This window comes from Engraulis encrasicolus, chromosome 19 (assembly GCF_034702125.1).
Source record: "Engraulis encrasicolus isolate BLACKSEA-1 chromosome 19, IST_EnEncr_1.0, whole genome shotgun sequence".
Classification (NCBI taxonomy): domain Eukaryota; kingdom Metazoa; phylum Chordata; class Actinopteri; order Clupeiformes; family Engraulidae; genus Engraulis; species Engraulis encrasicolus.
Genome location: NC_085875.1, coordinates 3,722,796 through 3,747,998, shown reverse-complemented (window position 1 = coordinate 3,747,998; position 25,203 = coordinate 3,722,796). Strand labels below are relative to the sequence as shown.

Here is a 25,203-nt window from a genome sequence, read left to right as displayed (position 1 = left end):
GGACAGGTAAAACAAGCACATTTGGATTATGTGGGACTAGATTGTAACTAATGGATCCATTTTGGTGACAGTCTGGAATAATACTATAACAACAGCCCTAGCAGTTGCATCCAGGAGTAGTCCAGCACAAACATGCATACAACACAGCTTTTCTGCCTTGATGAGGGTGTGATTCAATTCCTATGCTGCAACTGCATAAAAACATGGACATGGATTATAACCAAATGTCCCTGAAAAATGCATTGGCCATGGTGTAGAACGGAGACGTAGCCTGAGAACACGGTGCGCATGAGCAATAGGTGCGACGCCATGATGGATAAAAAATGTGACTCCATATTGCATGATGACTCCGGATGTCCGGCATTTGAATTGCATTGTGGGCTTTCTTACTTTGCTGACCATGATAACACAAACAACTGTTTCAAGGCAACACATGATTTATTCGCAATGTAATGAGGCAAATACTGTAGGCCCTCTGAACTTACAAAATTCTGCCCACATACTTTGGTATTATGCAACTGCAAATTCAGTGTTAACACATTAACTCCCATGACGGTAAAATTGTGTTTTGTTACGGCCATGCGTTGACTCCCAAAGGGTAAAAATACGTTTTTACATTTAAATGTTAAATTACGCATATACAGAAGACATTCTAATGCATTCTAATGCAAGTCTGTGATGAACAGAACTGACATAGATCATGAACAAAACTACAAAGTCAAAACTCCTACTACAAAGTTACGATTTGTATATTTCACCTGGGCATTTTATCACAATGCAATAGTGTTATTACAGCTGAACGAAGTATCCAATCATGCACTTCCAGATCACGTCACGTCAAGTCTCGTAGGGTAGGGAATCAAAACAGGCCGTCTTGCCAATGTTTTGCTACTGATGGACGTACAGAAGGACATGGGAGTTTTTGCGGTCATCAATTTTCAAATTTTCAAAGTTAAGTGTGACAATGGAGGTTTGGAGTGAAAAATGGCGCAACATGTAGTAGCATCAGTAAGCAGCTTAATGGTGCGTGCATCTACTTTTTTTGTATGTAGAATGGCAAATGCCTGGCAGAAGCCATTAGTAGCTAGCACTTCAGAAGATGTGGCTGTAACAACACTAGGGCTGATCCAGGCGTCTTTTCATTCAAATGGTTTACTTGGAAGCGACTGGACCTCTTCTTGGGGTGTGAAAATACATTTAGACTCTCAACTTGAACTTCAGAGAGTCAAACAGTGCATATGTCAAAACTCATTGGTTTCATTCTTTATGACTTAATGGACCTTTATTGTGGTTTGTCTTGGTATTATTGCTCATCTCTGTACAGTGTCCTTGAGTGTTTTGAAAGGCGCTTTTAAATAAAATGCAATTATTATTATTATTATTATTATTATCATTATTATTAATATTATGTCACAAAATAACAGTTCATCTCAATTTCAATAAACTGCTATTTTTAGCTAAATTAACCCTTGTTTAGCATGGCTTAACTTTGGAACAACGATACCAACAAGGATATGGATTTCACCAATGTAAACCTTTCAAACAAGCCCTGTTATGAGTCCTTATGTGTAACACAAAATATTCTATGACTGTTAAAAGAAAATGTCGAACAGACCCCAGGAGTTTAGAGGATAAATTAAATTCCAATGTCATAGTGGGAGTCAATGTGTTAAGAACGTGTAATCGTGTTACTCTACTCTCAGGACTTCTTCTTGCCTTTTTTTGTAGAAGAGTAACTGGATGTGCGGTGGTCTTTCATGTCAAACTCATCATGTCCTTCCCTGCAGGAGAATAAAACAGCCATTAGGAAGAGTCACTCATATTCATCACGTCATGCTCTGGTATGCTAGTCACACATGTTACATGGATATGTTTAACTGTGTTTAACTGTAAATAAACAGGCTTTTACGACTCCTTTCCAGATTAATGTTGTTTTGGTGGGCTTTCTTGGCAAGTGCTAAATGTATGCTCAATTACTGTATCAGCATCATATCAGCAGATTCAATGTATAGCTTAGTCACATATGAGCATCATACTTTATACATGTATTTACTGTATATTATACTTATTCTGAAAATAAAGAAAGAAATATATCAGGCAAGTTTCGAAAGTGGTGACATTGAACTCACCCGAAACAGCGACGGCAGTATAGGTCTCCATCGCAGCCATGGCAACGGATAGTGGCATCCCGGTTACAGATGCAGCACCATGGCAACTCCTCTGCATCATCATCATCATCATCACTGTTGGACCGCTGGAGAGCAGACGCTGTCGCAGCTGGCCTGGGCTTACAGGACTGAACACCACCCTGCGCCAGAACCTGTGAGGAGATGATCACTTGCGCTCAGAATTCAGCCAAAATTTTGAGCTCTCACTATGATGTCACTTTGTTGTCATCTCACTTTGCGGAGTTTTAACACAGTTCTACGGGATCTGTAGAATTTTCTTGTAAAATTCTAAATGAACGGGGGGGAAAGCCCTTACTCCTCAAAGGGTTAAAACAGGGGCTTCTTACTCATAATATTAATATCCACCTATTTGGTCCTAAGCAACAACAAAAATCTATTCTAGATTCACTTGAAATGTCATAAATATTGCACAGATGGATTCAAGAATGTTCCTGCTGCTGTACCTTGCTCTTAGTGGTCTTATTCCCCTCGTTGTTTCGAGGCCCTGTGTTCCGAGGCGGGATGTTGTTGTAGCCACTCATCTCATCTAACGCTGCTTCCTCTGACATCTAAATGATAAAAAAACACAACAAATTACAGAGAAAGAATACAACTTCATAATAAAAAAGTCTGGACACTTGGTATTGTGTGAATAAAAAAACAAAATGCTGCCATTTTCAAAACGTTCAATCCGTACATAAGATGGAGAATAGTGCAAAGCCAGAATATCAATGTTAAATATGGGAAATATGTAGTAATTTCAAATTTGCCCCATACAACTTGAGCACGCTCTCCTTCTTGTATCTAATCTATTAAATGGCAGAGTAAGATCAGACCATCTCCCACCCTCCATTGAGACGGATTCCTCAGTCGACTTCGCCCAGGCTAGGCTGTCGAACCAATGACATAGAACCAAGATGTTGTACTAACCATCTTCAGGACCCTCTGCATGGCCTCCTCTTCCGTCTCCTCATCACTGTCCGGTTGGTTGAAGTCCAAAGAGACTATGAAGACAGAGAGCCATTACACAATGAGGGTGTGTCAATGACACGACACTGTCCACACAGTTGAGGTAAAAATTACACTGCGTTCCAAATTATTGTGCAAATGGCATTTTTCACTGATTTTCCTAAATATGATGTAAATGTAAATGACAGGCATCATACTTTTCAAGTCATCCACTGTTATGAGTGCAAAAACTTAATCACATCATGGATGAAGTAGTATTGCAGGATACTATTATATTACTGCATTATCAAGTTCTACAAGCCTGCTTGAAATCAGGTCCTACATTTTCAATGGGGATTTTCGATTATGTTACGGTCTCGTTCCTTTTCAGGCGCTTTTGCATGAACTGCTTGGTGAATTTTGATCAGTGCAATATCATTGCACTGCTGGAAACTCCAAACTCAGAGCATCTTCCACTTCATAAATTTGTAACTCCTGAACATTATTTTGAAAAATCTGCTGATATTTGAAGAAATTAGCGAGGCACTCAAAACCTTAATACGATTTATAGAGCACATGCTAGCCATGCAGATCAATAACAGGATGCGCCTTCCCTCACATTTCATAAAATCCAGTGTGCATTTGCTGTGCACCCTGCTCGCTCCCTTACCTTGTTTGTCATACTGTAGCTTGTTTTTAGGCCTACTGGGATTTGGGGCCATCATCCCAAAAGAACACCTTTACTAAAAAAAAACTTGGTGTAACAATAAAATATCCAAATTAAACGTATTACACATTATCTTGATCATTTTAATTTCATACAGGGGTCTAATAATTTTGACCTCGACGGTGTAAAAAGATCTATATAAAACTTGATTGAATTCAAATACAGTATGGCCTATGCACGTTCTACTGTACATTGCATACGGTATACATACAAGTAAGGCACACATTAGGGTGCATCAAACGCCCCCTATGAAAAGATATTGCCTTGGCCCTAGGGTAAAAATGTTCTACTATACATTTACTTGTGTGCCTTACTTGTATGTATACCGTATGCAATGTACAGTAGAACATGCATAGGCCATACTGTATTTGAATTCAATCAAGTTTTATATAGATATAGACATAATCCAAAATCCCCATTGAAAATGTAGGACCTGATTTCAAGCAGGCTTGTAGAACTTGATAATGCAGTAATGTAATAGTATCCTGCAATAATACTTCATCCGTTATGTGATTAAGTTTTTGCACTCATAACAGTGGATGACTTGAAAATTATGATGCCTGTCATTTACATTAATCATATTTAGGAAAATCAGTGAAAAATGTCATTTGCACAATAATTTGGAACGCAGTGTAATTTTTACCTCAACTGTGTAGACAGTGTCGTGTCATTGACAGACCCTCATTGTGTAGGGCAAAGGCAATATTTTTTCATAGGGGGCTTTTGATGCACCCTAGCACACATGCATCCAAGGAATGTGTATGTTTGCTTACTCATATGGAACATCCTATAATAGTGGTCCCTTTTCTCTTTTACACATGTAACATTTTTTTTTAAATATGTCTTTTTCCTAAACAAAAAAGATGCAAAAATCACGGAAAGTATTTACACTCCACCTGGGCTCTTGTGAAACCCATTGAGTAAACTAAAGGCTTAGCTAAAACACATCTTACTTCTAATGCCAGAGGTAACTGCTGAAGAAGATATTGTATTATTGTACATTATACAAATATTATACATGTGTGGAAAAACACACACACACACACACACACACACACGCTTGACATTATTTTTTTTAGCTTGCCGGCCATTGTGGCTGGTGGTTTTCCCAAGTCACTAGCCATTCAGCTATTCTACGTACTAGCCACAAATTAGAGTCTTTTCTTTATCCTGATCATTTTCTTTATCAAATTAGATTTTTTTTTCTTTGTCATCATCTAACCTCAGAAGATGAAATAGTAAAGCAAGAAGATGAGTGTACACTTTTCTACATGGAAATCAATCCAACAACAGGAAATAAAGTAACTGAGCTTTTTCTTGAAATGAAATACAAACAATTGATACACAAGGGTCAAACTGCAAAATATAGGCTATTCTTAAACTATAGGCTACCTGCCAAATTGGCTAGTGGCACTGAAATTGTTACCAGCCAAAGCCAAGGTTTACCAGCATTTGGCCGGTTGGCAGGTGCCAGTGTCAAGCCCTGACACACACACACACACACACACACACACACACGCACACACACACACACACACACGGCAACAAAATCTCCAGCTACCTTTGTTGGGGTCCTGTCCCTTGAGCTGTGCCAGCCTCTTGGCCATGTCCAGCACACTCTCCTGATGCTGTTGCTCCCTCCTCTTGTCCGCCTCCAGCTCCATCATGGCCTCCTGTAGCACGCGTCTCCTCTCCTCCTCCAGCTGCTGGGCGGCCTGCTGTACATCGTCCACATCACTCTTGTCTAACTGCTCATCCGACGGACTGCTGAAATCGTGCAGGTACCCACTTGACGTGCCTGAGGATTAAAGACGGTGACATGACAGTGTAATAACAGTGTCACAGCGCCACAGTCATGGACGCGTCATAAACATTGTGTCAATGTCATGAACATTTCATGACTGTTGCCCTTAACCTTTAAGAGTGTGGGTTTTTGAGCATTCTATAAAAAGAATGCGTTCTAGAACAATGCAAGATTCTACAATTCCATATTGTATTGAATGACGCCCAGAATTCTATAGAACTTTCACTGCCCGAACATTCCCGTCACACCGGTGTGACAGTACACTCTTAAAGGTTAAGTGACATTCGATTATGGTAAAGACAGATCAAACAGATAGAAGAGGAGATAGAAGCCAAAAAGACTGAGCCTACAGGTAGCCTTGGTCTGCTCTTCTTCAGTAATCTGAACATGATTATTTAATGAAATTACTGATACAGTCTATTGGATGCTGGCTTTAGTATCAAAATTGGGAAGAGACATTTAAAATATGTTCAAATTATTCGTTCAAACAAAGTAGTTGAAGTTAAAGTGTTCTCAATCATCCACAAGGGAACACATACGTAAATTGTCCTTAGGTCAAGAAGAAAGGTAATCGTTTTTTTTTTTTCTTGCACGTTTGCATGAATCTAAGTACCCGTATGCTATATCCATGATGCAAAATTAATCTTGACTGCAGCACACTGTGCCCTACAAAGCAAAAAGGCAGTAACTGTATTGCTGTTTAAAATGACTAACTATAACTTTAATGCCATATATATCAAAGTCTACAGATAAATAAAATGATTGATTTGGAAAAGGGGTGGTAATATCAAATAACAAAACGGTCACATTTCAGTAATATCCCAAAAAACACTTGTACTGGATTGCAGCATCATTTTAAAGTCAACTGACTCAGTTTTGGCCTCTGTGCAGTTACTGCCTTTTTGCTTTGTAGGGCACATTAGCCTAAAGAAATGTGTTGTACTCAGCCAGACGGTAACGTTGCCAGATGTGTCCACAGATGTGTCCAATGCCATGTGGAGGCAAGGGCAAAATGATTTTTAAAAAAAAACCTTTATCGAATTCACTCAAAAAGTTGCCATGTGGATGGTGGCTAGTAGTACAAATAATTTCAACAAATGAGTGTTTGCACACTGCCAATAAGCTCCAAAACCTATAACATTATTATTTCAAAAGCTTTTAAAATAATAACATTTATTTTTTTGGAGCTTATTGGCAGTGTGCAGGCCTACCTTCTTCAAATGCCTGACACTTTTGTCTGGCACCTGCAACAAGTGACTTTGAATGTGCGCACCCTACCCAATACAACAACTGAGTGTTTGTCATACCCTCATCGGCTGGCTGTTGACCGTGACCGTCGATGGCCACTTCCTCTGACATGCGCTGCATGAGGTCGTTGGCCTGCTCCGTCTGTGTGCGGCTGTTGGGAGGCTGGTGCACCTGCACAAGAACTACAGCTTGACACACAGCAGACACCAGTACAGCTGCTAAGGTACTAAACTATGCCATCATATTTTGTTCCATACTGCCTTCCATCATTCTCTTTTTTGTTGTTTTACAGAGTTAACGGTCTTTCTCAAGACCCTTTCACAATTATTTTGATTATTTGGATCAAAGGCAAACTGATAACCATCAAATATTTTACATTGTACATTAAACACTTTTTTACCCATGAACACGGTTTGCTATGTGCCCACTCAAAAGCAATGGCTTGTTCTCAAGCGACCCATTACTACCCAACATTCTACCAGGGTATGTGAACTTATGAAGAGCACTAGATGGCAGGTTATTATCATTACGTACTGCCAGGGTATGTGAACCTATAAGCAGCACTAGATGGCAGGTTATTACGTACTGGCGGTGGTGCATGAGATGGAGGCGGTTTGTCCTGCAGAGCAGCTAGACGGTTCTGCATCTCCTCAGAGGAAGGCACTGGCTTAGTCGGGGCCTTCAGTATCTCCAGCCGTGCAGCAATCTCACGCTCGGATGGGATCGACTCTATGAAGAAATGACACACAGGTCATACAAACAGGTTTCCTTAGCTTAATTTACACTCAGGGTCACCAGCCAAAATGGCTAGTAGATGTTAATTGTACTAGCCAAACAAACACTCACTTATGGGTCAAAGTGGCTAGTAAATTGGTCTTTTCTATCAGCCTAACTTCAATTTCACCAGCATTTGGTCGGTCACCTGGTGTTAATTTAGAGCCCTGTTTACACTTAACACTTTTGTGCAAAGTGACTTCATTAGACACGGTAATTCCAACAGGTTTCCTTTGCTTACATTTCATTACATTTAGTAGACTCTTTTATCCAAAGTGAATTTGTTATTTGGGTAAAGTCTATTGGTTACAGTACAGTGAGGATAGGTGCCTTGCTCAAGGCAATCAGCTATTACCTACAGTACTGGTTAGGGTGGGATTTGAATGTGCAACCCTCTGATCTCTAAATCAACTCCCTAACAAGCTTTGTCACAAGATACTGTATATCAGACCCTCCAGGACTTTGTGACTACGCAGCTTTACCAAGTCACTCTAATTCGGCCCGGTTTGATGCAAGTAATCTTGCCCTCACTTGGTTTTGTGTCCTCTTTCAGCTTTTCCAGCCTCTCCACCAGCGCCTGGTCCTCTTTGCTCAGGCCTTTGGTAGGGATGCATCCTGCTGGAGGGTTTCCAATCTTCCCATGGCCGGATTGGCGGTGAGGCTGCTGTGCTTGCTTTGATTCCAGTGCAGCCACCCTCCTGTTAAGGTAGAAAATAAGGCATACAATTTAACAAAGCTCCCGCAGACAGGTCGGGCGAGTCAGGCAAGGTAACCTCCAAATGAGTTGGGTAACATGTAACCCATAGGACAGTACGTATTGCAATTAGCTTTTTAGCCATTAGATTTTTAGCAATTTATCTTGAACTGCAGATGGACATAACCAAAACTATATTTACCAAAACAATATTCATGGGTGCCTGGAACTAAAAGAAAATCTAAACACAACTGCCAAAAAAATAACACTTACTTTTTGTAGTTTTCAGGTGGTGACCACCTGCCATCGTTATTCTTGGGCAAACCACTACAACAAACGTATCAGCGATTAATATATATTATTACAGATTAATGCATGTCAAGCATTGCCATACGATTTACTTCATCTGCTAACTCACCTTGTAAGATTGCCATGACATTGCTTGCAGACCTTCTGCTGAGTGTTGTTGCAGCGTGGCACCAGTGCATTGAAGGTGAGGCAGCCAGAGCAAAAGGCCCGTCCGCAGTTTTTACAGCCCAACTGCAAAATCACAAGTAATAACAATGAGGTTTTTACAGCCTGATTTCCAGGAACACTACAACAGAGTTTGCCTGGTTAACGCCAGACCTAATCAGATCGAAACGATTGTGTAGAACGTAAGGCAGTATGGGAGTTCCCAGGCTACAACAGAGTGGGACTGACCTGGAAAAGAGACTGAATTTCAGAACAGTCATCTGCAGACACCTCCCCCTTGTCTGACATCAAATGGTTTATCAACACTTTGTAATATTTTTCGCCGTTTCTTTCCCAAATTCATGCTGCCCATTTACAAATGTTTTTTGGCTTGGAGCATTGTACTGCTGAAAGGACAATCCTCATTAACTTTGTATGTGTCTTCAGTTGCGCACCTTTCGTAAAGTTGATTCTAATTGATTCCATACTTGCTGAAGCACCCTCAGATCATCACAGATTATCTGCAAACGTTCACTGCAGGTGCAAGATACTGTGGTTTGTAGATCTCTCTAGGGCTCTAACCACTAGTGCAGTGGTTCTTAACCTGGGGTGCGGGCACCCCCTGGGGGTGCACCTGAGATTTCAAGGGGTGCGCGGGATTTTGATTATGTTGAGGTTGCGACCAAAATTTTGGCTTGGGAACATTATATTTAGTCCAATTTAAGACCAAATTAAAACATGTTTGGTCCCCATTTAAAGTCATTAAGGTATTGATTAATGTTCCAAGCAAGAATTATTGCAATTAATCACTTAAAATATTTTTTAGTATGTATACACATGTAGAAGTTTGGGTTGGGGGTGCGCGACTTCTCTTCGGCACAGGTAAGGGGGTGCGTTAAGAAAAAAGGTTAAGAACCACTGAACTAGATGACCAGGTTTTGGATTGAATACATTGATAAAATTGGCGATGATCCGAGGGTGCTCCAGCAAGGCTGTAATTGGGCAGATTTATCTTTGCGAAGGACATGTGACTGAAGATACACACATACAACGTTATCTCGGACCAAAACCTGCTTCCTTCTGTTCTGACAATGCCCCCAAGCTCTGGAGACAGTTTTTTTCCCAGCAGGACTTATGCTTCAAGCCACACAGCGTGGTCAATCAAGGTGTGGATGAAAGACGACCACATAAAGACCCTGGGTGGATTCCAATCTGCGGACTTCCGTCCTCCCTTGTTCACTTGTGACCTCATGATGATAACTGACAACAGAAAATGAGCACTGACCACAGAGGCGGGGCCAGGGGGCGGGGCGAGGCCACAAGCACAAGTGGAGGACGGGAGTGTGCATATTGGAATGCACACCCTGTCATGGCCTGCCCAAACACCAGGCCCAAGCCGCGTTGAAAACCTCTGGAATGTTATCAAGAGGAAACTAGATGATCACAAGCCATCAACCCAAGTTCAGCAACTTGATTTTTTGCGCTAGGTCTGGAATAGAGTCAGCCAAGAACAATGTGAAAGATTGGTGGAAAGCATAAGCCATACAGGTGGGACACTTTCTCACTTCTTTCTCACTTTCTCACTTCTTTGAACAAATCACTTTTTACCACCATACATGCTTGACATCATCTAAAGCAAGTTGTTCATCTTGGTCTCGTCATCAGAGACAAACTGAGTAAAGATATGGATTGCTACTGTAGGACCATGTGTGGTCTGATGACACCAAGATAAACAAATTTGGTTTAAATGGTGTCATGAATGTAATGAGGTGGTAAAAGGCGATTGTCTGTGTAATGACCTAAGTACTGGAGTAATGTGATCTTTTTTCTTTGTTTTAGTTAAAATTCTAGCAGCAGCATTTTAGTTGCACCTGCCTGAGAGAATTTTGGGGAAGACCTAGAGGTAGGGCACTGCAATAGTCAACTCTACTACAGGCAATACGGTAGAAGTGTCATGTTGAACATTAGGTACCGTAAGTACCATAAGAGCAGCGACATCTGTTCTGGATCTTGACATATTGGACATTTTTTCACCATGTCACCGACCGTCTGCGTTCACAACTTCTCTTTAAAGCTAGATTTATGCTTCGCTCGCATAGAATCTGCGTCCGTCCGTTTTCTGTCTATGCGAGTCCACGCCCCCCTCTCAGAGGCTCTGCGCCCGTCGTCTAGCGCCTCGAAAAAATTCTAACTATCCGTCGGACGGACGCGGAGTGCGCAGACAAAAAGGCACTATGATTGGTCGTCTCGCTACTTCCTTGTTCTGTTCTTGTGGCAGCGCAATGCCAGTAGTTTGCGAGAGCAGAGCTGTATTCTGTTAAAAACTTTATTAATGCCTTGTGTGTAAATGTGTGTAAATACACGAAGCTAAGCTAAGTAACAAACAATGCATCAGTTGAACACTCGTGGCACAATGCCTGCGGTTTTACTACCGTTCCTCCACCGAATGTAAACACACATCGGCAGAATCAACAGTCTTTACATGCTTGCATTTTCTGCTCGTGAAAACAGACTGGGTATGTCAAATAATGATACCACTGCATTGCCTTTGCAATTTGTGTGAAAATACCTAGCTAACCGGGATAGAAAGCAACATTGCTTAATAATGACCGCAGTGCTTACAATGTAGTGAAAGTAGCCTAATCGCGCAATTTCAAATGTGGCTGGCAACGAGACCTCGGACCTCGCAGAGCTCGCAGATGCATGAATACAAAATTGGTTCGTGGCCACTCCCACGCGACTTTTCACGCTCGCAGTTGCTGAAGTCTAATCTGACCTTTAATTGCTCACCTCTTTTCTGAAGAGAGTAAATTTTGAAGCACAGGCGTAACAGCGATTTTCCATGTCGATAAATTACGACTGTAAGACATAGAAACGGGAAAGTAAGACATTAGGCCATGTCCCAGTTGATCAAAACACACTGTTTTAACCCGAATGTTGTACAACATGTTTTACCTGAATGTTGTAGAACATGCACCTTCACGTCAAAGACTGATAGCGCACTGTACTGCCAACATATCTGTGTTTCAATCACAGTAAGACAACGTTTAATAAATGATTTAATCCTAGTGCCACTTACCAGGAAAACACAGGAAGTGAGTCGGGTATTTTGTGTATGGGGCAGTGGACACTGGTAAATGTAGTTTGGACACGTTTGTACTACTTGTCTCTCATGCTACCGCGTTCACAATTCCTTTCTCTAATATCACGCAGACACAAACTGGGTAAACAAACTGTCGAATCCCGTGAACACATTTCATTCAATGCACAGTGCACACGCGTTTCTTGAAAACAAAAATATCATTCTTCTTCTGTCGGGTTTATCAGAGTGCCACTCTGCAATCAACCATTGTGCATTACCGCCACCGACTGTCTGGTCATGGAACTTCAGCGGCTGTTGAAGACAACACAAACAAACAAACAAACAAACAAAATCTCTAATTTGTACCAAAAGAAGAGAAAAAAAAAATGACTATCTTTTTTTAGACAAACAAATATCCAAGTCGTGGTAAAAATCGAAGTAAGCGGAAGAAGGGGCTGGGGTGGCTACCATTGGCTTACTACTGAACCGGACAACCAATCAGCTTCGAGAAAGTGAGCTCATGGTTTTGTTCAAATGTTTTTACACAGTTTTCAGTGAACGGAGCTTGTTGTCTGTACTACAATACGTTCGTTGTACGATAGAGAATTTGTAAACGCCGATAAACGACGTCGTTTGGGAGAAGTTCTTGCGCGACCTTCTCGTTCAGTAAGGTATTGTGGACTATCGATCAATGTTTTTCAAATATTTTCTTTGAAAGTTAGCTTGGTTCTGTTTCATTGTGCTGCGCATAGGTTCTCTCTTGGTTGCGCATGGCTAGCCAGCAGCAGGGCATAAATTAGCTCTAGCTAATCCAGAAACTGACACGGTATCTAGGCCTATTTTTATATTTTTAGAAACGGGCACTTTGTGTCATATCAACATAACACGATGTGTAATATATAGGTGGAACATGGGATCATTCGCCTCTTTATAATGTCAGTGTCCTAAATGGGTTTCTTGGAATTTGGAGTCCAAAAAACTTGGTTGATAAACCTGGTTTACCGTAGTTAACCTATAGAAACTTAGTGATATACCACTACCTCAAGGTTAACTTAACCTGGTTTACTACTGTACTGAATCAGATTCTTGTAATTCACATCAGTGCATAACTCACTTCCTCCTTTTAATTTACTTATCAGAATGCTTTTCTTACGTACCTCATGTCTGTCCGACATTCCTGACGTTTCCTGACAGCCTTTCACAACTCTCTCAAGATATGTCTTTCTGCCTCAATCCCTCTTCTTCAGTTCTCTCTTGAATGCAATACAATACCCCAGATCACTATCATAACAAAGTTTGTGCGTCTGTGTGTTTTGTCTGTGTGTTGTGTTGTTGTGCATATTTTCATTAAATTGCTTGTTCTTTTCATGTTTGCTTCCTTACATCAACATGGACTACCTTAATTTGCAATGTGACCCGTCCAATCTTGACCGACAGCCCTCCACTCCCATTGACGCTCCGAGATGGCAGAGGCCGAGGTGGAATGGGAGCTCTGCAAGGAGAATATCCAGCCCCTGAGACGAGGCAGGGACATCTCCGCCCTCACGGAGGCCCTGAGCATGAAGCAGGAGGGGAGCTCCACCATCGCACAACGCCAACAGTAAGAGAAGAACCAACACAACGACCGATAGCTAGAACTACCATGCGTAACAAGGATTAACCCTTACTTGAGGGTTTTAATTACAAAGAGACTGTATACGCTGCCAATGTGTACACTCCATTATCCAAACTCCCGTCCTCCCTAGATGATGTCAACTCCAACTCCCATTGTCATTGTGACACAGCACTCCACAGCACACAAGTGAACACTGCACACTGCACACAACGAAATTGCATTTATGCCTCACCCGTGCAAGGGGGCAGCCCTCAGTGGCGCCCCATGGGGAGCAGTGCGGTGGGACGGTACCATGCTCAGGGTACCTCAGTCATGGAGGAGGATGGGGGAGAGCACTGGTTGATTACTCCCCCCACCAACCTGGCGGGTTGGGAGTCGAACCGGCAACCTCTGGGATGCAAGTCTGACGCCCTAACCGCTCACCCATGACTGCCCCACAAGGTGTCACTGACAATAGAAGTGTAATTCAATATTTTGCACAAACGCAATTCAAAGGTCATTTTCTCATTTGCAATCGTGATGTTGAATGTGGAAATGTCCCCCAAAAGCTGTTATGCTTGGCTGACTGCGGGGAAACTTCATTGTTTTCTTCACGGAGGCAGGATGCTAGCAAAGACCAGCGCAAGTTGAGGACTGGAGTTAGGTTAATGGACTGTACTTGGTGAGTGTGAGGCTCGAGGTTGCCTGCAGGATGTCTGTGAATTTACTCTCCTGCATACAGTCTCTCTACTACACTAATGTGGGGTTTGAAGGTGTAATCTTCCAATCTCAACTCTAACTCCTCGCTATTGTAAATCCATAGCCAAACGAGGTCAGTTTATTGTAATGAAATGCGTTGATTTGTCCCTTCAGGGCATTTGAATCTGAGCTGCGGATGTATGACGGAGATGATCCACTGGATGTCTGGGACAGGTGAAACCCTTTTTATTATTATTATTATTAGTATTATTATTATTATTATTATCATTAATAGTGTCATGATTTTCCTTCTGAACAAAATTGACTGTTGTGTTTGTCTCCCCTTTGCAAGGTATATAAAGTGGACAGAACAGACATTTCCTCAAGGAGGGAAGGAGAGCAAGTACTCTGTGCTTCTGGAGGAAGCAGTGATGAAGTTTACAGAGGAGAAGAAATACTACAATGACGTCCGCTATGTTGACCTTTGGGTCAAGTTTGTAAGTGCCATTCTGTTAGTTGCTATCTCACATGCTGTTGTTTACTTATAATCAGGTTTTTTGAGTAACAGCCATTTTCTTCCCTCAGTTTTGCAAAATATCTTCTTTCACACACATCGGTGTATCTGCTTAAATATGATCCAGAGAGCTGTCATGACTATGCTTGGAATGTGTGCAACAGTGTAGCTAGAAGGAGAATGTGATGCGCATGCAAAACCGGAGTTTTTTGAAAGCCTTCACTTTTGCAGGAGTTAGTTTGGTAACACTTTACTTGACGCCGGTGTCATATGCATGTCATTACGGTGTTATAATGTTGTGACAGTCATAGATTAGTCATAAACACTATGTCCATGTCATAAACATTTTATGAATCTTGGCCTTAAGTGACATTCGGTTATGGCAAACACACACACACACACACAAATGTCTAAAGGATAGGTGGATAACATTTTAGGCAGTAATGTTCCTCAGCAGTCCTGCAAATTCAAAAGTCTTAATGGCCTGGTGGTAAACGCTGTTGGCCAGTCTTTTAGTCCGGCTCTGAAGGGACCTGTACCCTCTACCTGAGTGTACGCGTTTGAACAAGCGATGCAGCACCAAATCGTGCAGCCAAGTGAAGTATTAAAGTCTGCACCTTTTCTTTATTTTTCCACTTCCAGGCGAATACGTGTCCAGAGCCTCTGGGTATATACCGTTACATGTATGCCCAAGGGATTGGGCTGATGCTGTCGGTCTTCTACATCGCCTGGTCTGAAGAGTACGAGAAGAGGGGCAACTTCCGTAGGGCTGACAGCACATTTCAGGATGGGCTGAAAGTTGGTGCAGAACCACGTGACCGACTGAAACAATTCCACAAGTAAGGGCCTGAATAGGTGGCACACTGTTGGACACTGCTGTGGTGTTCAGTGCAATGTTATGGGTTGATTCTCACTATTATTTAGATGCTGTGTATAAAAGGTTATGGGTTTTAATCATATTCCGGGTAACCTATGTATACTGTATGAACACAGAATTGGTTTTGTAAATAACAGCACAAAGTACTAGTACAGACAGACGCAGAAAAATTAAGAGATCACTAAAGTCTCTTTAGAGCATTTATTTTGATGAAAACTACAGATGGTCAAGATAAAACAAAAGATGCAATGTTTTCAGAACTCAAAAAAAGGCAAAGGAAACGGATGGCAGATAGCAGCACGGTTTTGCTTGCAGTAAATGTTACCATGCAGAGATTGGTGTCTGACAAGGTGTGCTTACATTATGTGGGGAAACTAGTCAAACTGTAGGCATTGTGCTGTGAGTGCATAACTGCGGCTTAGTTTGCTTGCTAATGTAGTCATTGTAGCTTCGTTTATTTACACACACTAGAACCAGGAGCACTGCTCAGACACTGTTATTCAAAATCTAACAATCTATTTATAACATTTTAGTAGAGTAGAGTACTTTTATTAATCCCGAGGGAAATTAAGACGTCTGACAGCTTACATAGATACATAGATACAGGGCATACACAAGAACTAAGAACTAAAACTAAGTTAAATGTCACATTGGACATATCAACAAGGTTTTAAAAAACTGCTTGTTTGATTGATTTGTGTGTGTGTGCTGGTTTTGTCTTGTCTTGTCTACCCTCAGGGCACTGCAGGCCCGCGTGACCCGTCATGTGTTGTCAGGAGCGGGTCAAGAGGAGAGTGACGGTGACGACGCGGAGGCTGAGGACCCGAACAGGAAGACCCTGATGGAGCTGAAGGCCATCGGGGAGGGTAGAAAGGCAGTGGCACCCATCAGCCGAGGAGGCACTCTCACTCACAGTGAGTACAACCACCGGATCACACTCAATGTTTCCCCCAGAATTTTTGTTAGTCAAGTTGGTTGGGCGTTATTTTTTGGCTAGGCCAGGTATATTTTTTTGGCTTAATATACCTGGGGGACTGTAGAGCCCCCGTTGAGAAACACTAATCTAACTACTACATTCTGTCTTTTTCATCTCTTTGTTGTTGCAGCATAACACTTGACTGACCTCTAACTTGCAACAGTTGTTACCCATATTTATTCAGCGTTTTTCTGAGGTTTTCAGATGACCATTATTATTGTTGTTATTATGGTTCTTATTATTTGACTAGCCTGACAAGCCAGACTAAATGTGAATATTTAGTCTGGCCCCTGATAAATTACACATCGGAATATTGTTGATGAGAACAACCCGTTGTCTTTCAAATTGTGTCTGTGCCTATTGGCCAACACCTTGTTGTCACTCCCTCAAAACCCAATCCGCATTGCATCCAAATATTCAAAACAAATCTCCTGCATTGTGATTGGCCGGCCAGATTCAGGGTATTGGGGCACTGTCCGAGGCTAGACCGACTCGCAGGCAAAAAATAATTTTGGCCGCTGGCGGTTCTAGCTAGTTGACTAGGCTATGTGATGACATGTATGTTAAGAAACCTCTCTCCATGTCTTTGATCATCAGACCAGCCTCGTGGTCTGCAGGTGAAGGGTCCCATGGCTCCGGTGCGGAACACTCGTCTGATGGTGTTTGATGAGAATAAGGGCGTGGCCGAGCCCCAGGACCCCCGGATGGAGAGCTGGATGGCCCCGCCCAGCGCCCGACCCAAGGAGAACGAGCAGAAGCCAGACAAGTGGACTAAAGCCAAGGTGGGGGAGAGCGTTGGGGGGTGGAGACAAAATGACATCAATCACTACGTTTACATGATGTTTTTAATTCAGAATTGATCATTTCATAATCAAATAGTTCCGTCAAGATTCCTTTGATCTTTCCTTTAATTCTGAATTAAGAGGTGTTTACATGATCAGGGTCTCCGCGGATCCTTAAAAAGTCTTATAAAGTCTTACTTTTAATATTTGTTTTTTAAGGTCCTATAAAGCATTATATTTCGCCAATTTTTGGAAGTGTGGTATTATATTTACGTGGGAGGTCTTATATTTCCCCTGGGTAGCTTGAGTGTAAGAAAAATGTCTATTTTTTTACGCTATAAACCTTATTTAACCGGCATACGTCCCTTATCAAGATGCGGAAAAGTAGATGAAACTGATCTGTGTTTGTGGCGCAGCGCAGCCCGCTGGCCACACAGCGGGGGGCAGCCGCAGACCTGTGGGTAGGCTACAGCCAGAGCCGTCTAGCCTATACTTGCATGTTCTATTAGAAACAGTCGAAAAAGTGGTCGAAAAAATATGAACGTGAATCGAGATGGGTAGAATATGAAGCTTGATGTCAACTGTGTCGGGAGGACGCATAGCTTAATCAGTCGTTGTAAGTTAAATCTTGTCTATTGTAAGCATGTTAGCCATGCCCTCGCGTTTGGGTAGAAGCGTTTGCTAAATGTAAAGGGTTCATTTCATAAAGTCCATTATGACCGTATTCGAAAATAAATGTTCCTTCATACAATAATAGCCTACGCTTTCAAAATCGCCTCTAGATACGTGACAGGCTATTACACCGCATTTCACATTATTACGCAAATGACATTTTTTGCCGTTTTCCTAAATAATCAATAGAAATGACAGTCGTCATAATTTTCAAGTAATCGGCCATTAGAGTACAATTCAAAAGTTTTTGAATGAACCTTCCAATGATAACGGTATTTTTTTAAATAACAAAAAACTTAAAATGCCCAAAATGCTCTGTTCCAAATTATTACGCAAAACTGTTTTGTAGTGTTGTAATACAAATTTCTTTCTTTTTTCCCATTTACATCAAAACAGTTGGTACCTTCTAAATTACATTTCGATGTTCAAAACTTGGTCATAAGCTGTAACTGGAATGCTGCGTTTAACATTGAAGTCAATGGCAGGGCATTGCATGGGAGTTATGGAAGCCTAGATATCCTTGATGCTTTGCTCTCAGCTGTTTTTGTTTGTTTGGTCTGGTGACCCACACTTCGCTCTTCAATATACCCGTAGATTTCCATGCCACGTGTAGGTGCTTTGGAGGTGATGACATTCTAACTCACCAGACATAGCATCCCATTCATTTTCAATGGGGTTTTATGTCTGGTGCGTTAGAATGTCATCACCTCAAAAGCACCTAAACGTGGCATGGAAATCTACGGGTATATTGAAGAGTGAAGTGTGGGTCACCAGACCAAACAAACAAAAACAGCTGAGAGCAAAGCATCAAGGATATCTGGGCTTCCATAACTCCCATGCAATGCCCTACCATTGACTTCAATGTTAATCGCAGCATTCCAGTTACTAAGACAAAGAGCTTATCACCAAGTATTGAACATTGAAATGTAATTTAGAAGGTACCAAATTCCAACTGTTTTGAGGTAAATGGGAAAAAAAGAAAGAAATTTGGATTACAACACTACAAAACTATTTTGCGTAATAATGTGGAACAGAGCATTTAAAGTTTTTTATTATTTAAAAAAATACCGTTATCATTGGAAGGTTCATTCAAAAACTTTTAAATTGTACTCTAATGGCTGATGACTTGAAAATTATGACGACTGTCATTTGTATTGATTATTTGGGGAAACAGCGAAAAATGTCATTTGCATAATAATGTGGAATGCGGTGTAGGCCTCTGTCAAATGCAAAATGATTTCGTTAACGTGATGGCAGCATGAGGAAGTGAGCGCGAGGCAATACGAAATCGGATGAGTAACAGAATATGTACGAAGCCAATGATCTGGCGAGGTGCGTAATGTCCAAATCGGTAACCAGATGGGCAACGGTAAACGCGCTAAATGCTTGTTATGGACATGCTGGAAATCGCTTCCAAGTTGTGCGCTGTTTGTTGAGAACAACAAACTACAGACAGGCTGCTCAAATTAGAACGCTTGCTTCTGCTACCCGTCTCTGATAAAGCGAGCTGGAGGAGGAGAAACGGCACTCGGAGTAGTCGTACATTTAACCCTTTTGACACCAGGTGTCATCTCTCCTAATAGCAAAGTGCATTCAACTATTTATCCATCAGAAATGATGAATTGTTGAGCCATTTTTAATGTGTACATTTAAAGGCATTTGATGAACATTCATCTGAGTTTTCCATAGGCCGTCAAAACATGCGTGGGACCCTCAATTAAATGCCAGTTGTCAGTTGTCAATTAACTCACCATATGCATGCATGGTGTCTGTAGGACTACAGATCAGTTACACCTAGCTACTGCTTACACTGTGTTTACCCTAGGCTACACTATAAAAGCAGTAGTCATATAATATTGTTTATTATATATAATTATGTACTAGGCCTACATTTCATTATAGCAATGCAAACTAATAACATTAGCAATATTGCAATGCCTCACCCCGAGCGGTGGTCTTATATTTTATCATCAGAGGTCTTATATTTGTCTTAAAAAGTCTTATATTTGGTGATCCAAAATGTGCAGAAACCCTGATGATGTGAAAGTGGAATTGAGCTTAATTCAGAATTAAAGTTTAATTCCGAATTAATTGTCTGATGTAAATGTAGCAATTGTCACTACAAAAGGATAGTGTTGTTAGAAGCGTAGGTGGTGTTTTTGTAAGTTAGTCAAGTTGACGTTAAATGAAAAAAAATAAAAAAATAAGGGGTGACGTTTGACTAGACTGTCATGGTCATGGAAAAGTGCTCGAAAGAGTGATGTCGAACCCTAACATGAAGTGAGAAGGGTCTTGAAAAAGATGCTATTCCTTGTGAGCATTATCCCACTTATTACATGGCTACATGCCTTAAACTATTCTCACAGCAATTATGTATATCGGTATTGTGAAATGTTAAACGATATTGCAAGAGATATGGCAAACAAGTTAGTCAGACCTGTGTGGTGTAGCTCTGATTAGCTCCAACAGGGGGCTCCGGAGCTACACAAACACACAGAGATCTAGTGAGAACCAGGCCACTAACAATACACTTTCCTTAATAAAGTACCTCTGTAAGAGATGATGTGCAAGTGAGAATGCAGTGTTTATATGAGACACATGCTACATGGACGTTGCTGTAAATGCAAGCTTTTTCACAACGCTGTCTGAATGTGAACAGTTTCATATGCTCCTGTTTAATGACGGTAGCTGTTGCATCCTTGCCTTGTCTTCCAAGTAATCGGATGACAACAAGGATTTCATGATGCATAGTTTAATGAGTATTTCTTTATGTACTTTCTGTATGTTGTTGTTTTTATGTGCTTATTTGTTTATTTGGTTTGTTTGCATGCATGTAGTTGCCCAAGACAACCCGCGCTGGTCTCCCAGTGGTGGTTCCTGCTCCGGCTAAGCCCACGTTCCAGCCCTTTGTGGAGGAGTGCGACCAGACCCCAGCTGTGTAAGTCTACATGTACATGTTGCATCATTACATGACATTGCATTTAGAGGATTGTAATGAGACAGATAGCCCTGTAAACCACTCTGTGTGGAATGAACTGAATTAGGACAGAGAATTCAAGTGAGCTGCATTTTTATTGAAATGTAGATATCTTTATTTTTACCTTTTAGTTTACCACGGGTAAAGACCCATTGAGTCCTGGCCAAGATGCAGTACAAGTACAAGTTACACATTTTGGATCCTATCACTTAAATAATTTGCAGTCAGGAAACTACATGATCTGAAAGACCAAAACTGAAGAGCCTTTTCTTAAGAACTTTGTGATCCATGGTGTCAAACGCCTTTGACAGGTCAATGAAAAACGCATTAATCTATGGAAGTTCAAAACATCTGCCTTCACCCAATTTCTAACCTTGTTATTTGCTTGGCTATATAATGCCTTGCTCAAGAAGTACAAGAAGGCATGTTGTTCAGTCCCCACGCACATAATTGCCTACAGCAGGGTTGCCACTGGTTACTAATTTGCTCTAGACGTAAATCCTCAGTTTTGTGTACGACAAATTGCTGTACTTGCCTAATATTTTCCATTAATGTCACTCTCCCGTCTTTTCATGTGTCCAGCACGCCGTGTAAGATCAACCCGTCGGTGAACTGTGTGCTGTCTGCACGTAAGCCCCACCGTGAGGAGACGCCCCTGAAGAGGCTGCAGGACAGACAGGCACAGCAGGCCCAGCAGCAGGCCGGCGCCGAGGCCACAGGCACCGACGGAAAGCCGCGCGAGCAATTCATGTACTGTAAAGAACTCTTGTTCAACGGAGCCACAGAGTTTTGCTTTGAGGAGCTGCGCGCCGAGCGTTATTACCAGAAGATGGCAAAGAGATCGGCTGCGACTGAAGCCAACTCGAGCCGGGATGGTGAGGGGGCATCAGCTTGGAGTGCAGGAGCTTGCGCTGACTTACCATGTGGCGATGTCAGCTGAACTCTACCGTTAGGATTTGAGGAATGTGTCTGTGTGTGTCTGTCTGTCTGTCTGTGCGTTCAAATATGCGACCTTGTGTCCTCCACTTGTGCCTGTGGCCTCGTACCAGGAAGTAATATGCCATGATCACATCACTGACAACAGCATTATATTTCAATATCTCGCAAAAGCTCAATTGTAAAGTCATTTTCTGATTTGCAAACTGGACGGTGAATGAAGAAATGTCCCCTAAAAATTGTTTTGGCTAGGCTAACAGCGGGGAAACTTTATTGTTTTCTCCACGGAGGCGGGGCCAGAAGGCGGGGCAAGGCCACAAACACAAGTGAAGGACGCAAGGCAGCATATTGGAATGCACCCTCTGTGTGTGCGTGCAGGGCTCTAAATTCACTTTTCCCTCACCAGCCAAAATGGCTAGTAGATTTTGGTCTTACTACCCAAACACACACTCACTAATGGGTCAAAGTGGCTACTAAGTTGGTCTTTCCTACCAGCCAAACACAAATTTCACCAACATTTGGCCGGTTGGCTGGTATTAATTTCAAGCCCTGGTGTGCGCGCTACCCTTCCTCAGTATATGCCGTAGTTTTGTATGTGACTTTTTTTTTATGTATTTGATTTGTGTTCTGGATTTCTAAAAACATGCTTTGTAAACAAACAAAAAACACTTGGCTAGTGAGGAAATCCCTTTGCTAGTGGGTATTCACACCATACATGTTTGTTAATTCAACACCTAGAGTTTAACTTGACACTCTTCAGTTGGTCCTACTCTACGTGTTGAATTTAACAATGCAACGTATACTGTTCTATCAAGATTGAAAGACTATTTTGTACATTTTTGTAAATTCTGTTTTTTTGTAACTGTGTCATGAGTTTGTAAAGCATTCTCTAAGGAAAAAAAGTCTGACACTGTGTGAATAGCAATACAGGTACTAGTGTCTGGCAATTCCAGCGTTATGGATATGACATCTGTACTCCAAATGGCAATAAATGACCTGGTACATTTTTATTCTTTCTCAGTATTTATTTGTGTTGTATTCTAGATAATACCCCATGTTGGAGAAATGGTTGAAGGCAAAAAAACAATTCCCATAGCACATTCAGGTTATAAAGGCAATGATACACTTTTTTTTAAAGATATCTTTTTTGGTCTTTTTGACTTAATTTATGATAGTACAGTGAAGCTGGTGACAGGAAGCGAGTGGGGAGAGAGAGACGGGGATGGGCTGGCAAAGGACTCGGGCCGGGAATCGAACCCGGGTCGGCCGCATAGTAGACGAGTGCCCTACCGTTAGGCCAGGGTAGGACCACTTTGCTACTTTTTGAGCAACACTTTTGGGCAAGATTTTATTTGAACAGTTTATCACTTAAACATGTTAATCAGGAGAACTTGTATCAGCTGTAGACAAAATTTCTTAATCATTTTATCTGAAAATTAGGAGCAATATTGCCCAAAAAGTTGCCGTTGGTCATCAGCATAAGAAAATGGCTACAAAAAAAGGCATGGGCTATGAATGTAACAGAACAGGTAATTTTTGGTGACAAGAAGATTTGCATCAAACTATGAACATGTAATATAATGATATTGATTTGATAAAGGGGTCCAAGTTGAATTACAAAAGGTCTTGTTTAAAATATTGCATATTTCATGTAGTGTCATGGAAGAAAGAAAGAATCTGCGTTAGGATGTGACAATATACCGTCATACAGTGGTGTAGTCTACTTTTTTATGGTGGGTATACTGTAGGCCTATATTTGAGCATTTTTTGAAGTGGGTATACTGTATATATTTGTGCTATTCAAAACAATGGATCAATCAATTTTAAGTGGGTATACTGAAATCCCTGAAATTTAGAAGTGGGTATACTCCGTATACCCGCGTTCTACGTAGACTACACCACTGCCGTCATAGGTAACATACCTGAAATAGTTTTAAGTGATCAAAGGGTTATCTTGGGCTAGCCAGGCTGCGCCCTCCTAGTGACGCAACACCTTCGGCGGCGAATCGAGATATGAAAGTCGATGATAACCAGACTAATCTTGGACTTCCTGAACAGATATTTTTACTTTTTAGATAAAATGTTGATGTCTTTATGTTTTCCTATTTTATAGATTGCAGCATAGCCAAAATGTCAGAATTTTAGTGTTTAAGCTAAAATTGTGAGTATGGAGGGACCCACATATAACACGCCTCTGTAATACCTCTGTGAAATAGAGACCTTGGTGGTGTTTTGGAAGGTTACATGCTACGTTTTTGTCCCATGGTCCGGTTGACATTTACAAGGATTTTCCCATTAAAGGAACAGACCACCCTTTTTTGATTTTCACATATTTGCAGTATTTCCCAGCATTGTTCATGAATGTGCATATCATTTTCTCCTCTGTGTTTTCAGTACTTAGATTTATTGGATCAGAATTATTAGCATAGCTTAGCATAATCACTGAAAGTAACTGGTATCTTTAGCATCAAGCCACAAGTGATCACTGGACCGAATTAAATTGCTGTTTTACACTCTGGTGAATGTTACATTCATTTTAAAGTGGTTTAGAAGTACATTTGATGGTGTTTTATTTTGTACCATAGACTTGCATTACTATGCCTAATTTGGGTATACTGTCAAACGGGGCAATGCAAACACAGACGAAAATTATATACACGTTCATGAATAATGCTTGGAGATACTGCAACTATGTGAAAATCAAAAAAGGGTGGTCTGTTCCTTTAATGGTCATGAAGATGCTCAACAAAAAAGTTAAATAATCCGCTTCTAATTCATAGTCAAAGTAAATAAAACCAGTTACATTAGATGGAGAACAGCACAAAGAAAACATCAGCAGCCAAAACTGATTTTAAAAAAATATTGATTTGTCGGATATTCATGAAAATGAAAAAAATCACATAAAAATAGTGTTAATTCCTGTCTTGGACATGAGTTCAACAGCTCAAATGGTAGGTGAGCGTCTGCGTCTCATCAGGTTTTCTTTTCCATACAAGTGATTTTAATGGCAGTAATGTCTTACATACACACAATTATGGTAATTCAAAGAAAATTCTACTTTATATAGTAACTAGGTAATTATTCCCTCTTCATCTTAAATTCTGAGTGACTCAGCCTCTCTTTGATGGTCGATGGACATTCATGTTTAAAACCAATGCATTTTATTTTGAAATGTTGTTTTGGCTTATTTAGATGTTTATTACATTTCACTGATCCTCGTCCGAACTTATTTAAGACATGCTACCGTTGGAAATGAGCACGTACATCTCCCTCACAAC

General features: G+C 41.1%; 2 protein-coding genes and 1 long non-coding RNA gene across 5 annotated transcripts; 2 read left to right on the top strand and 1 right to left on the bottom strand.

Annotated features, from left to right (window-relative positions):
* Positions 1-675: 675 nt before the first annotated feature.
* zfyve19 (zinc finger, FYVE domain containing 19) lies at positions 676-12,155 on the bottom strand. Of its 2 annotated transcripts, none has more exons than XM_063223975.1 (12): positions 11,896-12,155; positions 11,607-11,675; positions 8,782-8,903; positions 8,637-8,690; positions 8,201-8,367; positions 7,482-7,624; positions 6,955-7,066; positions 5,405-5,641; positions 3,099-3,172; positions 2,633-2,737; positions 2,130-2,320; positions 676-1,781 (listed from the first exon to the last, which is right to left on the bottom strand). In XM_063223975.1, exons 2-12 carry the CDS (start codon positions 11,658-11,660, stop codon positions 1,700-1,702), a joined length of 1,341 nt encoding a protein of 446 aa, XP_063080045.1. In that variant the 5' UTR covers positions 11,661-11,675; positions 11,896-12,155; the 3' UTR covers positions 676-1,699. The 2 variants fall into 2 exon arrangements, with proteins under 2 accessions (XP_063080045.1, XP_063080046.1); XM_063223976.1 differs by lacking the exon at positions 11,896-12,155 and adding an exon at positions 11,772-11,889.
* On the top strand, positions 2,233-5,600 carry LOC134469954 (uncharacterized). Its single transcript, XR_010039098.1, has 3 exons — positions 2,233-2,322; positions 2,992-3,151; positions 5,502-5,600. It is a non-coding gene; the product is annotated as an uncharacterized LOC134469954 (long non-coding RNA).
* Positions 12,156-12,428: 273 nt separating the features above from the next.
* Positions 12,429-22,935, top strand: bub1bb (BUB1 mitotic checkpoint serine/threonine kinase Bb). Of its 2 annotated transcripts, none has more exons than XM_063223973.1 (9): positions 12,429-12,569; positions 13,336-13,498; positions 14,366-14,425; positions 14,544-14,688; positions 15,348-15,544; positions 16,321-16,496; positions 17,156-17,340; positions 20,850-20,950; positions 21,572-22,935. In XM_063223973.1, exons 2-9 carry the CDS (start codon positions 13,362-13,364, stop codon positions 21,927-21,929), a joined length of 1,359 nt encoding a protein of 452 aa, XP_063080043.1. In that variant the 5' UTR covers positions 12,429-12,569; positions 13,336-13,361; the 3' UTR covers positions 21,930-22,935. The 2 variants fall into 2 exon arrangements, with proteins under 2 accessions (XP_063080043.1, XP_063080042.1); XM_063223972.1 differs by having other exon boundaries at positions 13,323-13,498.
* The last annotated feature ends 2,268 nt before the right edge of the window (positions 22,936-25,203 follow it).

Excerpts from the sequence above, each read along its gene's own strand:
- zfyve19 (XM_063223975.1), bottom strand. The coding sequence starts at position 11,660 with ATGGAAAATCGCTGTTACGCCTGTGCTTCAAAATTTACTCTCTTCAGA. Across the intron at positions 7,067-7,481 it reads CATCTCATGCACCACCGCCA|GTGCACCAGCCTCCCAACAG; the intron begins GTACGTAATAAC and ends GTTCTTGTGCAG. Across the intron at positions 5,642-6,954 it reads TCAACAGCCAGCCGATGAGG|GCACGTCAAGTGGGTACCTG; the intron begins GTATGACAAACA and ends TTTAATCCTCAG.
- bub1bb (XM_063223973.1), top strand. The coding sequence starts at position 13,362 with ATGGCAGAGGCCGAGGTGGAATGGGAGCTCTGCAAGGAGAATATCCAG. Across the intron at positions 14,426-14,543 it reads CCACTGGATGTCTGGGACAG|GTATATAAAGTGGACAGAAC; the intron begins GTGAAACCCTTT and ends CCCCTTTGCAAG. Across the intron at positions 14,689-15,347 it reads TTGACCTTTGGGTCAAGTTT|GCGAATACGTGTCCAGAGCC; the intron begins GTAAGTGCCATT and ends TTCCACTTCCAG.